The following is a 12667-nucleotide window of genomic DNA, read 5'->3' on the forward strand; positions in this document are numbered from 1 at the left end:
CAGGCCTTGCTCTTGTTCTGCCCTCCTTAAATCCGCGTGTGAGCCCAGGTAAAGGGTGTCAGAGCGGGCGCTGGGCCCTGCAGCCAGCCTCCTACCTTAGCAGCGTGGCCCCCAGGCCCTTGTAGAGCCCCGCGATGCCCTTGCTGCGCAGCAGCTCCCTGGTTATCTGCGTCGCCGTGGGCCGCGCTTCCACCACCGGCTCCGCTGCCCCCGCCGCAGAGGACGAGGAGAGCTGGGCCTGAGCCGCCATCAGCTTCTTCTGGGCCGCTGGGGAGAAGCAGAGAGAGCTGCTCTGCAAGGTGCTCACCGTGCTTCATGCCCCTGCTCTCGGCCTCCTTCCCTCGGAAGAGATCAGCAGCTCGGCAGCTCCTCGGCTCCTTCCAGGAGCCCTTTCAGGCTGCGATGCGTTTCTGCTGTCTGGCCAGGAGGTGGAGAGCACATCAACCCGTGAGCAGCGCTCTGGCACGCCACGGGCCCCTGGCCGCCCGGAGAACAGGCTGTTCGGGCAGCGAGAGCCTCTTCTGAGCCCTCAAACTGCGGCTTAATTCCTTCAAACATTTCCAAATGCTACACACAAAGAGGATAAGGCCTGCACTGCAAACAGCAAGCAGAAGAATGGGAAATAAAGCTGTGATTATTCAGAGCCTGGCCCCCAACTTCTTCCAAACCCAGCACGCCGGGAGCAGTTTATTTACCGGTTCAGCCACAGCTGCTGCTTTTGTCAGGAGGAAAATATTGAGCAAGGGGAGAGAAAAATCATCTGCTAAGGACCCTTGGAAGCTGTTACGGGGGTGCTATCACACAGGGGGCAAAAGAGAGAGAAAAGACACCAGAAAACACAGGGACGGATGAAGTGCCATAGAACAAGGGAGGATGCTAACCCCTTGGGGATGCAAAAGAACTAATTAGTCTTAATCACGCACAAGCTGAGCACCCAGCCACCTCCGCTGTCTCTCTCCACCCACCAGCAGCGTTTGCTGCTTCACTCCCCAAGCCCTGAGCAAGAAATACCACCTCTTGTAGCCATAAGGGCCTCTGCAAGTGGGGGAGGAAACGAGTTGGAAAGAGAAGGAGGAGTTTCCACCGCGACCTGAGACACTTCTGGCCCGGGAGGGTGGGAGGAAGGAGAAGGGTTTCGGAGGCCAGGCGCACGCACCAATTCGTCCCGCGTCCTGCAGCTGGATTTTGAGCATCTCCATGGGAGTGGTGACGATCACCTGGCAGGTGCCTGCGCCGCAGCCCGCCAGCATCTCCCTCAGCAGCGTCAGCTTCTTCCTGCCCAAAGGAACAGAGAGGCAGTCAGAGGAGGTGGCAAGCATTCAGGAAAAGCCACAAGCCCACCCCGACCAGCCCCAGAACCCCAGGCGCCAAGGCTGCATGTTGTCACGCCGTGCCATCAGGGCACAGCCTTCAGAAAGGGGCATGAAGGGAGACAAGCAGCTTTCCTCCTGCCGGCCTCATCCTCTGAGCACTGACAGCATCCCCACAAACCAAGGCCACAGGCCGAGGAACAGGGCCAAACAATGCAAGTTACTGCTTTCGACTTCTCCGACAGAAGCAGGGTATGTGAAAAGTGGATCTGAGAGTAGAGGAGGCAGCTCCCTGTGGTTTGGCACCTCCTCACCTCACTGCCTTTCCCAGCCTGCGTCCCAAAGGCAGGAACAGCACCAAACTGCTCCTGCCTGAGGGACGAGGGATGGGGCAGGCCCCCAGCACTGCAGCACTGTGCTTTTCTGAGAGCTGGGGACATCAGGGGCATGTTCTTGCCTTACAAAACATAGCTGTCCCCCTGCCAAAGCCACGAAACATCCCAGCTGAGACTCAAAGAGGAACTCAGAAGGCAAATACTCAGAAAGGGTCATTTTTCAGAAACCGAGGAGTTCTCACCCTACAAAAATCTCACCCCCGACACCAGAAATCACTGACTTCATTAAAAGAAGAAAAAAAAAGTGCTTAGGATCTGTTCCTTTTTTAAAAGAGGAAAAAAAAAGCATAGCTAAATCACACAGACAGAGGAAACGGGCTCCTTTTTTGTTGTTCTAAATGCAAGTAATAGCTTTACTTCCCCCAGCCCTGCTCCTGCAGCAAAACCTCACCTTAAGCAATGTGAGGCAAGCCTCATGCCGTGGCAAAGGCAATCTGCCAGCAGGACACCCTATCCCCTTGCAAAACCAAGCCAGGGGTTTCATACGCAAGCACACACCGCACAGCTGCAGCGCTGCGTGCCAGAAGTTTCAATTCCAGCCCTATAGGAAAGGGAGAGGAAATGCCTTTCAGTCTCTGTTGGGTAAGAGGGAAGCATAGGTTTTGAGCCTGTGACTCTTTCCTAAAACGCCACGAACGTGTTATTGATGACGAGACGCACGAGCCTGAGCCTTCGGATGAATCCCGCGGGTGCAAACTGCTGGGTATGAGCACAATGAGCAGCGTCCGGACTGCTCCCAGGAGCTGTCAGCACTGCGTGCTGAGCAGCACACAGCATGAGGGATCTGCTCGGGGTCCCCCAGGCTGGGCACGCTGCTCTGCTCCGCTCCCGGGCTCCCTCCAGCCCCGCTCACACCGCCACAGGGCACCCCAGGACACGGCAGGATGCCGGGAGGCTGACGGCGCACGGCGAGCCTGCTGCCTGCCACGTCCACTGCGCCCGCTCCCCCAGCTCTCATCTTCCCCAGGCAGGGCACCAGAGCAGGGGATTAGAGGCACAAAGCCACGGCAGGGATTACCAGTCCCTAAATATAGAGCTCTCCTTTGAGGCCGAAGAAAGGAACATTTCACAGCCCTCCCTTTCCAAATTCACCCGCAGAGCTGAGCCCCGCTCCCTGCTCTGTGAGGCAGAGCATCTCCCGCTCCAAAAAGAGCCCTGGGGCACACAGCTCCTGCCTTTCATCCACGGGAACACCTTTGATACCCAGTTCAAAAGATCAGGAAGCCGTGCCCGCGTGCTTCTCTGCGGAGCAGCACCCCAACCCACAGAAGGCAGCACAGCTCGGCTGAGCGCCGTGGAGCTGCGCCAGCACGACCCGGTGAAGGATCAGCGTGTGTGGGTGTGTTGGAGAGAGATGCTAAGCAGGTACATCAAAAGCAGCTAGAAAAAGGGCTTCCGGCTTTTCGTTTGCATCTCCTGGGAACCTGGGGAGAGTCCAGGAAGAAAAAAAACCAACAGACCAAGATAAGCAAATCTTCTGTCAGGAGGCTTACAATTTGCCACACAAGGGTCAAACTTCCATTGCAAGACTTCACCAGTCTGCACATAAAATGAGTTGGAAAAGGGTTCGTTTCTGGATAACAAGGGGTTTCAGCTTTAAGGCACCACGGTCCTTGTCCTCAGTGCCTTAAAGAGTGGCACAGCTCAGCCAGCTTCAAAAGCCCCAACCCCAGCAAGGAACTAGCCCTACAAAGGCAGGACCCGCCTTTTATCCCAGCAGGAGGGTGCTAAATCTAACACATTCATGTTTGATATAAATTTCAAAAATATAAAGTTTCAAACTGGAGCCGAAAGAGCATAAGACAAAGTCAAAAAGCAGAAACTAAAGATTTTTAGGGCTTTCCAAGAGGAATGCAGCAGTCCAAAGGCAGGACCTCTGAAAGCATCAGTACGTCGATACCAAGGGGCAGCAGACTGCTGCGCGTGGAAGTGAACGTGGGCAGAGCAACGCTCCTGGGCAAGCTGAGCGTGGGCACAGCCCCGTGTTTCGTCACAGGATGGGCACCTGGGACTTAGCAAGGACACTGCTCCCGTCGTGGGTGCCTGCTGTGATTACTCAGCCCATCTCCAGCTCCCTCCAGGTTACCAGGCGAAAGTGCACTTACTTTCTGGCTGACCTTTGGGGACTACGATTTCAATGCACTGTAACCCCCTGTGCCTCTGTGTCCTAAATAGAAGAGCATCCCCAAAATAGTTCTCCCTGAATAGACACGGTAAGATTAGCAGCTCTTAACTTGCTCTTTCTCTTAAGGAAGGGCTGGATCCTCCCTCCTACAGGTCCCCGGGGGCTGGATGAGGGTTATCAGCATTAAAGACATGTCTGGACATCCAGAGGAGAGACTGCCTTGGCCCGTGAGAGCGGGCAAGATGACACAGCAGCTCAGCAGCAGGACTAATGGCAACATCCTTCCTCCTTCCTAAGCCAAAAGCCTCTCTCTGAAGCCTGTCTACGTGTATTTTGCAGCTTAAGGATCAGCCAGCTGCTTATACAGATGCCACTGAAGAGGTGGTCTGAGTATTTCAGGAGAGCCTGAAAAAAGAGTATATGGAGGAAGGAGCCCTGGGGAGCTGTACCAGCCTGCAAGGGAACAGAGAACAAGCTCCAGTCTCCATATCTGCATGGGAGAGCAGGAAAAGAGCCCTGTCTCTTGTCTCTCTTGGCTACTTCTCCAAGCAAAGCTAGAAAGGAAGAGGGACAGAAAGGAAGAAAAATTGCTGACACTGGCAAAGAAACGACGCAATTGTACCGGCCTTCCTAGGAACCTGAGCTGCTCAGTCAGCAGATTGCCAGCAGATTTGCTCCACAACAGCAAACAAAGTGAAGGTAAAGATTAAAGATGACAGGAGAGGTTAGGGAATACATAACACACCTTGAGGAGGAGCAGCAGGAAACCCATCCAGGAACACTGAATGGAGTTTTTATGAGCAAGAAATCTCTTTTATATGAAGACATGAGACACATTTTACTACAGCCAAGGCAGAGTATTTAACCATGAGCCTTAGAAATGAGCAACAAAACCTGGCAAACACGTGGCAAACAACAGCTGTCTGGCACTCAGCGCTTGGGAGATAAACGTGAGACCTTAGAGGACACTTTAAAGGGAGCGGTGTTTAGGCAGTGCTTAACACCCGAATTCAAAGGGGACAAAAAAACTATGGGCAACACTTGCATCTATAAAAGAGTTTAGGGGTCTCTCGATATGGCCAGCTTCAGAAAGCAGAGAGAAAATCTTATCTGTTTCCTGAAGCCTAAAGGTAGGAACTTTCCCCTCTCCCTCCATCCTCTGAGGCAGGGAGCAGCCAGCACGGAGCACAACAGGAATGAGGACCCGTGAAGACTTCTGTGGGTCCCTCCTGCTTGTTGTCCTGGGGACTGCAGAGACCCTAAGGCCAAAATAATCACGAGACGAGGCCACGTTAGCAAGGAAGGGGCTTTCCAGCACTCACAAAACTCGCCCCAGCCTCCTTGGTCCGAAATGATGAGGACAGCACGGGAAGGCGAGCGCAGTAAGTTTTGCTTCCTCTGGAAACGAGAAGTGCTAGCAGCAGGCTGCCACACTGGCCTCAACATCAGAATAGAAACAGGAAAAGAAGCAGAAATGAAGTCCCCTAGCCTCTGAACACACATTTCTGGTACCAAAAGAAGTGGAAAAGCACTGGAAAAGGCCACCTGAGTTGATCCCAGGGTGGAGAGGCCTGCGGGGAACAGCCACCTCGGGGAGACAGCTCACCAGCAGGGGCACGGGTCCCACCTGCAGTCCTGCAGCCCCAGTATCCCACCTCCTGAAGCATCCAAGAGCACAGCCAGAAAAAAAAAAAAAGGGAGTCTAGCACAAACCTGCAGCAATGCATCCCCAAAATACTCGTTCAGCAATTCGCAGCCAGGAGCTTCCTACACCACGGGTGTTTTCCATCTGGCCTCTTGGAAACAGGCTTTGTGCCACTTTCTTCTTCTAGCAGTTTAAAAGCAGGTTCATTTCAACACAAAGTGTTTCAAGGGAAAGAAAAAAGCACGCTAACAGTTGCTGCATGTCTTGAGGCTATTTTGGGTCATGCTGGATTTGCTACATCCTCTGTTGCCCACACGTGCTTCTTCCACTTGCACGTGGAAGACACACACAGCAAATTTTAATCAGCAAATAGTGATAAAACATGCACGTGTTATCAGACACAGATCTGATCAACAACGTATTTCAAGCAAGACAAGTGCTAGAAGCTTAGCCGTGAAGGCATTCAATGTCAAATAGGTCTAGGAGACTTCTGCAGCTCTCCAAGTCAGAAAAGCACCAGCCCTGACGGCAATCACATCCTTTAGGATGCTGGTCTGAGAGCACGGCATGCTGTGAATGCACAGCCTGCCTTGTGCAAAAAGGGCTTTGGTGAAGCTCAGCCAAGATCTTGGTGGCCAGGAAAAAACACTCACTGTGAAAAAGCAGTGCTTACACCGAGCCGAACTCCCTCAGCTGTACTTCACACCGTTTAACCATAATTATATACCCATAAGTGAAGCCATATCCATCAACTGACACACCGAGCAGCTTTGGTCCTCACCTCTCTACCCCCAGGCTATTCTGTTGTTTGTGCCTGGGCTTTGGTTCAGTTGTGAAAGAGGTATCCCTGCCCTGAGGTGTGTTAGCAGGTACACAACCTACTTCACCCTGAGCAGGAGGAGAGGCGTTCAGATGCTGTCCTGCCCTGTCTTCTATCCAAACCAGCCCGGGAGGAGGGGACGGATGCATCTCAAGGGAGAAACCTGCCGACTGCAAAGAGCTTGAAAGATCAAGGCAGGGATTCAGACCCAGCACTTGGGAGCAGCAAGGAGGACATCATCACCTCCCACCCCCTGCACAGGGTGCACGGGGATGGATGCTATTTGAAGAGGCAGACAATCGCAAACAGCTGCGAGCCGATGAGTCACGCAGACACAGCAAGTGCTGCTCAAAAATGCTGCAGAACAGAAAGGGAGGTGCATGAAAGGCCCAGATCCTCAACCCGTGACAGCCTGCAAGTGCCCCTGAAGTGGTCGAGCCCCTCTGACCTGCAGCAGGGGAGGTCAGCACGGCACGGGGAGGTGTTAAACCAAGTGATTGTGGCAGAGCTCTGCGTTTGCAGAGTTAGGCTCATATCCTAGGCAGGCTGTTTTCTAACCCTGTCACTGAGGACCTGAGGCAGTGCCCTTGCTGGGCCCTTCACTGGCTGTTGCTGGAGAGAGCTCTTGGCCTGAAGGGGGACACAAGCGTCCTCTGAACTGCAGGGGAAATATCTTGGTGAAAACAGCATTAAATATTCAGGATCCAGCCCCTCTCAAGTGCCCAGCTAGCATCTTTTACTGCCATTTAATTCACAGGAACTACCCCCACCCCACTCAAACTGAACAGATAATCCTACTCCTTCGGCATTTACATGCTGGGCAACACTGCCAGTGAGTGCCCTTTGCCAAACCTGGGTTCATTCATCACCTCTTCTCACCTCCCTGACATTATTTTCAAGCTATAAAAGGATGAGAGGAGAGAGTTCGGGGTCTCCAGAATTTGGGTTGCCATCTGTTTGAGCTACAGTCACTGAAGAGCCAGAAAGAGCAGAGCAGCGCCCACCGGGACGCTGAGGACACGGGGCCTCCCGGCAGCTGCCTGAGCAGCCATCCCACCGGGCTCCTCTCAAACACGCTGCTTACAAACCATGGATCTGTTAACCTTGACTAAGATCTAGGACTATTTTTAGAGGCTCGAATAAAAAGCAGTCATCCAGTGAAGTGCTTTTCGCTTCCAGTTTTAGATATGACATCCTTCGCTCAAACGCAGTGGCTGGCTGAGCTGCCCAAGGTCAGCACATCACCCCGTTCCACCTCTGCCCGGACATCTCACCAGCCTTGTGCTGAGGGCCGGTGGCCTTTCAGGCGGATGCTAAAGGCCTGCAGCCCCTGCTCACCCATCTTTGGAGAGGTGATGCCGGAAGAAGTCGTTGGCTGCCAGCTTGATAGCCTTCTCTGGTGTCACGAGAGTCAGGTTCACCGCAGCTCCTAGGAGAGGAAGAGAGGAAAAGTCCATTGGAGAATGCAAAGGGAGGGCTGAACAGCTCACTGCAGCACTCGGGAACACGTTGCAGCCCATGCTAAAAAGCAAGGCCAGCTGGGAGAGAGCTCCCAACGGGATTTAGCCACACAGAACACCTCTGGAAATGAGTGGGGTCCCTGCCTCCCACCAGGCTGGAGTTTTGGAGAGCTGTGACACGGCTCTGCTCCGTCTGTAACCTGCTTCTTGACCCCCACCACGCCTCCTTGTCCCCCATCCAAGGATGCATTGCTATGAATTCAGAAGGGTGGAGGACCAAGAAAGGAGCACAAGCTGGATTAAAACCCAGTCCCAGCTCCTTTGCAAATACTTTGTGGTACCGGGAAGCACAACTTTCCCCTTGCATGTGCTGCTGCCTTGTCTCTGAAGGCCACCAGTTCCTCTGCAGAGGCTCCAGCCAACTCTGCACCAACTCCTGAGGTCTGATGATCCCGTTTGTACATCACCACTGGGTGTCACCCTCAGAGCAGCTGCTCCGTGGGGCTGTTGAGCTTTTTGTCCCCACGAGCCAAGCCCTGGCGTGCAGAAATTCCCTTCCCAGCCCCATGGCTGGGCTCGCTGGGGACCAGGGGCGCACGATCCTTCGCTCCCCCCCGCTGAACTCCCTTTTGTCCGGAGCACCAAGCAGCAAATCCCTGCATTGTGCCCGCCACAAAGAAGAGCTGGGGCCATGCAGCCGGGCATTAGTGACATCCAACAGCAGGGCACGCAGCCTGCAAGCTGCCCCGGGGGAAACTGGCCGCCCGGCTAGTCCTGTCTGGGCACACGGGGTTTTGCACCATCAGGTTAGCGCTCCAATATTCTCCTCCCTCAAAATCTTACGGCTCAAAAAGTCCTGCAGGGGATGACTACGATTCCCCTGCCCAAGCTGAAGCACGCTGAGCTCCAGGCATCTTGGAAAGCAAAGCAGAGCTTTGCTTGGTGCTTGCAGACAGCATAAACACAGGCTCAGGGCGACTTCTCCATGGCAGCATCACATGGGCATCCCTGAAGCCATCTCCTCTGCTCAGAGCACACATCTCCACCGTGTGGGAAGTCACAGCAAGAAAACGGCTGTGCCTGGGCACTGCGACGTGGTTCTCCCTCTGCCCACCACAGCCACAGAGCAAGGCTGCGTGGCAGCAGGCAAAAAAGAAAATACAGGCAAGACAGGGAAAAGTTAAATGAACCTGGGTTTTCTCCTCCATCTCTGATACTATCAGCAAAGCTGCTTAGCAGAGAATGGATAATCCCTGCCCTCGATAATCCACAGCAGCATCGAGCCACTGGAGGAGGAGAAATTAGATACTTCAGCTGCTGGCTGTCTGCTTTCCAAGGTGTTTTCTACCTCTTCAAAAAACCTCACAGCTCTTCAAGTTAGCTATGCCAACAACCGTGTGTTGCTAATTAAAAGCTAATCGTGGCCTATAGGCAACGCGGCATGGACCTGAAGCAATGGCAGGCAACCAGAACGCGAAATAAATTGCAATCATTAAGAATAATGCACTTTGCAAAGGAGCAGGGAAGCACCACAAAGAATGAAATCGGGTAGGGAGAGGTGCAAACAGCTAGCTGTGTGCCAGCAGAGCCTCCGAGTGCCCTTTTCTCCCCGAGCCTCAAGTTTTGTCATTAACCTCACTTTTCATGGAAGCCCTAGGGAACAGCAGGGGGCTTGAGTCACTCTTCTGACCCCGGTGCAGGACTGATGCTCTTGTTTGTGATCCCTAAACTGAGCTGATTCACGAGCAGGGGAGGAGGACAGACCTCACCTTGCTGTACCACCTCATGGAAAAATACGGCTCGTGCTTCCTGGGATAGAAAACGGAGGCAGCTCCGCACTGAGGATGTCAGAAACAAAGCAGAACTGAGCAAGAGGGGGAGCGAAGGGGCAGAGCCAGGCTCATACAGAGATAATTATCCCACATATCTATAGGATACGCCGAAGCCTGGAAAACTTAGCATGACCCTGGCAGTCCAGGGTAATTTTGGCAGGCAGTGTGTGAATGTGGGGGGTGAGACAGGAGATATTATTAGCAGAGGCCAGGGAAGGCTGACACACCGCTGTGGCACTGTGCTGGGAATACATTCAGCCGAGGTGCAGCTAAACACCACACGTCACCCGCAGCAAAGGGCATTTCCCAGCCTGGCCCGGGCCGCTGGCTGCTGCCAGCCTGGCTGAACGGCTGCGCTCAGAACAGCCGTGGGACTTGTCTTCTACACCAGACAATTCCCTGTGAGCTACTCCAACAGAGCGGGGAGCCTCTGTCAAACGTACCCCATGAAGGTATCACACGGCTGAAACAAGAGCTTGGGAGTCACAGAGCAAGCTGCTGGGGCACGGGGGCAGAAGGAGGGGGCAGGAAGCAGTCCCACCGTCTGATTTCCCTCTCCCACTGCCTGCAAGGCTGAGCCAGCTCTTTACCTTCTTCCCACAAAAGCAGTCGTGCTTCTCACGAATCTTGGATGTGTTTTACCTCTGAGAGGACTGAGAGGTCTCTCCCAAAAGCCCTGATGACCCCACCATCTCCCCTGTAGGTTCCCAGGAACAACTTCTTCCTTCCGCTCCCCAGAAATTGGCCTGCAGCTGGATTTTTATGGCCAAAGCCAACACAGGCTTTGTTCCTGGCTGGGAACCCAGGAGCAGCCCGCTGCTGGGGAAAGCCAAGGGGCAGGCGTTGTGCTGGCACTCAGCACGGAGCGTGCCAGGGCTCCTTGGGGTTATTTGCCCCCGGGAGAGCTGCCCCAAAGCAGCCAATCCATCCCCAGCATCCACCCCACTCCCCCGAAACGCCCACCAGCCAGTTGGGCAAGAGCTGCTGCTGCCTCAGCAGCCAGTGCCACATCCCATGTCCCGTGTCCCATTTTGGGTGGCCGCAGCGTCCACGTTTCCTCAGGAGCTGCGGAGTTGCTGCTGACAGCAAGGCGTCAGCCCAAGCCGAGGAGGCAGATTTACAGCAGGTCAGCACACAGGGCCCTGCCTCAGCTTTTCTCACCTCTGTACATGCCGAAGTAGCCCTCCGAGCGGATTGTCTTAATGAGGCAGTCGGACCTGCGAACAGAACAGGGAGAGATGAGCCCCGGGAGCCCAGAGGCAACAGACCAAATCTCTCAGAGCGGTTTTCATTTCCAACCCATCAGCAAAACCCCGAGCCGGGCAGGGCCGGGCGTCAGGCGCTGAATGCCCCATTGTTCGGCCCCAAGCCCGACTTCAGCCCCTAATTCAGCGGGGCTTTGAAACCCCCGTCTCGCCCCGCACGCGCTGTCTGCTTTCTGGACACACAAAGGGAACAATGCCGCTGCGAGGGCTGCTTATCCAGGCTCCCCGTGGCACTGCACGCGAGGTGCTCTGATGATCAGATCCCCGTGCGCGTGTTTTTCGATCCGGCTCAGAGAGGGAAGCGGGGAGGGGGCCCAGCCCGCCTACTGCTCCGCTTACTGCATGAAATCTGACGCAGGGCACGCAGACACCGGGTGCCCTGAGCGCCCAGCCAGCCGTGACCTCCCCCTCGGCCCAAAGCGCTGACTTCCAGCACGCTGACGGCCAGGGCAGGCAGCCGTGGGCAGCTCCCAGGGGAAAGCTGCCACCTTCTGTGCCCCCACGGCGTTCCCTTTTAACCTACAAGCTCTGCGGGCTGTTGGAATTGCTTAAAGCCCTTTGAAAGCATGGCTAAGAAATTCAGGTCCTCCACGGCTGGCTGGAGGTTGCTCCGGAGTCTCCGGGAGGGGTCGGGTACTTGCTGTGGCTGCAGCAGGAGGGAGAGGTGTGCACGCATGCATGCACGTGTCAATTATTCAGGAGCAACAGGCTTTTTTTAAGGAGCAACGAGCTGATTAAAATGGGAATATGTTTCTGAGAGACTTGGCAGCATAAGGAGGAAGGCTCACGTCCGCTCTGCAGTAAAGCTGAGGTGGGAGAGAAGGAAATACAGATTTCTCTCCAGGGCTTTTTTGCCTGCTTTGGCCAAGACGGTTTCTAGGGTAACACAGTGCCTGCAAGGAGCCCATCCCGCAGTGCTGCCGGCCGAGGCAGTGAGCCTCCCTGCCCTCCAGTACCCCCGCATCCCTTGGAGCCCTGCCTGTCCCACTCCCGCAGATTGCACGCGCCCCTCTCTTTCCTGGGGGCACCCCCACGTCCATTCCCAGCCCCAGGACTCGGGGCACCTCTCTCCTGTAACCCATCGGGCCCTTCCATCGTGCTGCTGGAGCAAGGCACCTTCCCCGAGCCAACGCTGCTGCTTTGAGCAGGCCGTGGCAGGGAGGGGAGCGGGAAGAGCTGCCTCCACCCCACGCAACCTGCCATGGATCTGTAAGGCCTGAGCAGCGCTCCCAGCCCCCTGGGCTGCAGCAGGGACACGGAGCCCAGCCTTGCTCCCTTCCTCTCAACGCAGGGAGCGTTTCCTTCCTATTCCCACTCTGCTCCAAAATCCCCTGGGCAGGGAAGGGGAAAATAACCAGTGTGGAAGGGCAGGGAGCAAGTGGCACTGCTTCTGAACAAAACAGCACGAGGATAGGACACACATCTTCAGTGCCAGACCCCTCTCTCCCCTCAATGACACCAGTTTTTGCAAAGCAAGGCCTGCCTCTGGTTCCTGAGCTAAAGCAGCTTGTGCTAAGGGCAGCGCACGCTCCTGCAGCAGACACACAGCCCTGTGCACCTCACAAACCACAGGGGAATTGGGAGGGCTGAAGGCATTTGTGCCTTCTTCTCCTACAGCCTGCAGCATGGTTTTTTGGACACAAGACCTCATCATCCCGAAACCCTCTGCAGCCTGTGAGGCTTCAGAAGGGCTGCACTGCGGTGCTCCAGCCCAGGAATGGGTTACTCTGTCCTTTTCAAAGCTGACAGCATAGGAAAGGATTGTTCCCTCTGATATGACAGGCACAGAAGTGGAAGAGAGCCAGAGACTCCCTC

The 12667-nt window shown here is 54.9% G+C and overlaps 1 protein-coding gene across 2 annotated transcripts in view; it reads right to left on the reverse strand.

Annotated features, from left to right (window-relative positions):
- The window catches only part of SLC25A22 (solute carrier family 25 member 22), a 38376-nt gene that overhangs the window by 3998 nt on the left and 21711 nt on the right, over positions 1 to 12667 (reverse strand). For both annotated transcript variants that reach the window (XM_032189155.1, XM_032189156.1), the window contains exons 4-7: positions 10749 to 10804; positions 7634 to 7724; positions 1157 to 1275; positions 96 to 267 (exon numbers count right to left, since the gene is read on the reverse strand). In XM_032189155.1, the coding sequence (XP_032045046.1) occupies positions 96 to 267; positions 1157 to 1275; positions 7634 to 7724; positions 10749 to 10804 (438 nt within the window). The remainder of the gene's footprint in view (positions 1 to 95; positions 268 to 1156; positions 1276 to 7633; positions 7725 to 10748; positions 10805 to 12667) is intronic.

The sequence above is a fragment of the Aythya fuligula genome, chromosome 5, assembly GCF_009819795.1.
Source record: "Aythya fuligula isolate bAytFul2 chromosome 5, bAytFul2.pri, whole genome shotgun sequence".
Classification (NCBI taxonomy): Eukaryota; Metazoa; Chordata; class Aves; order Anseriformes; family Anatidae; genus Aythya; species Aythya fuligula.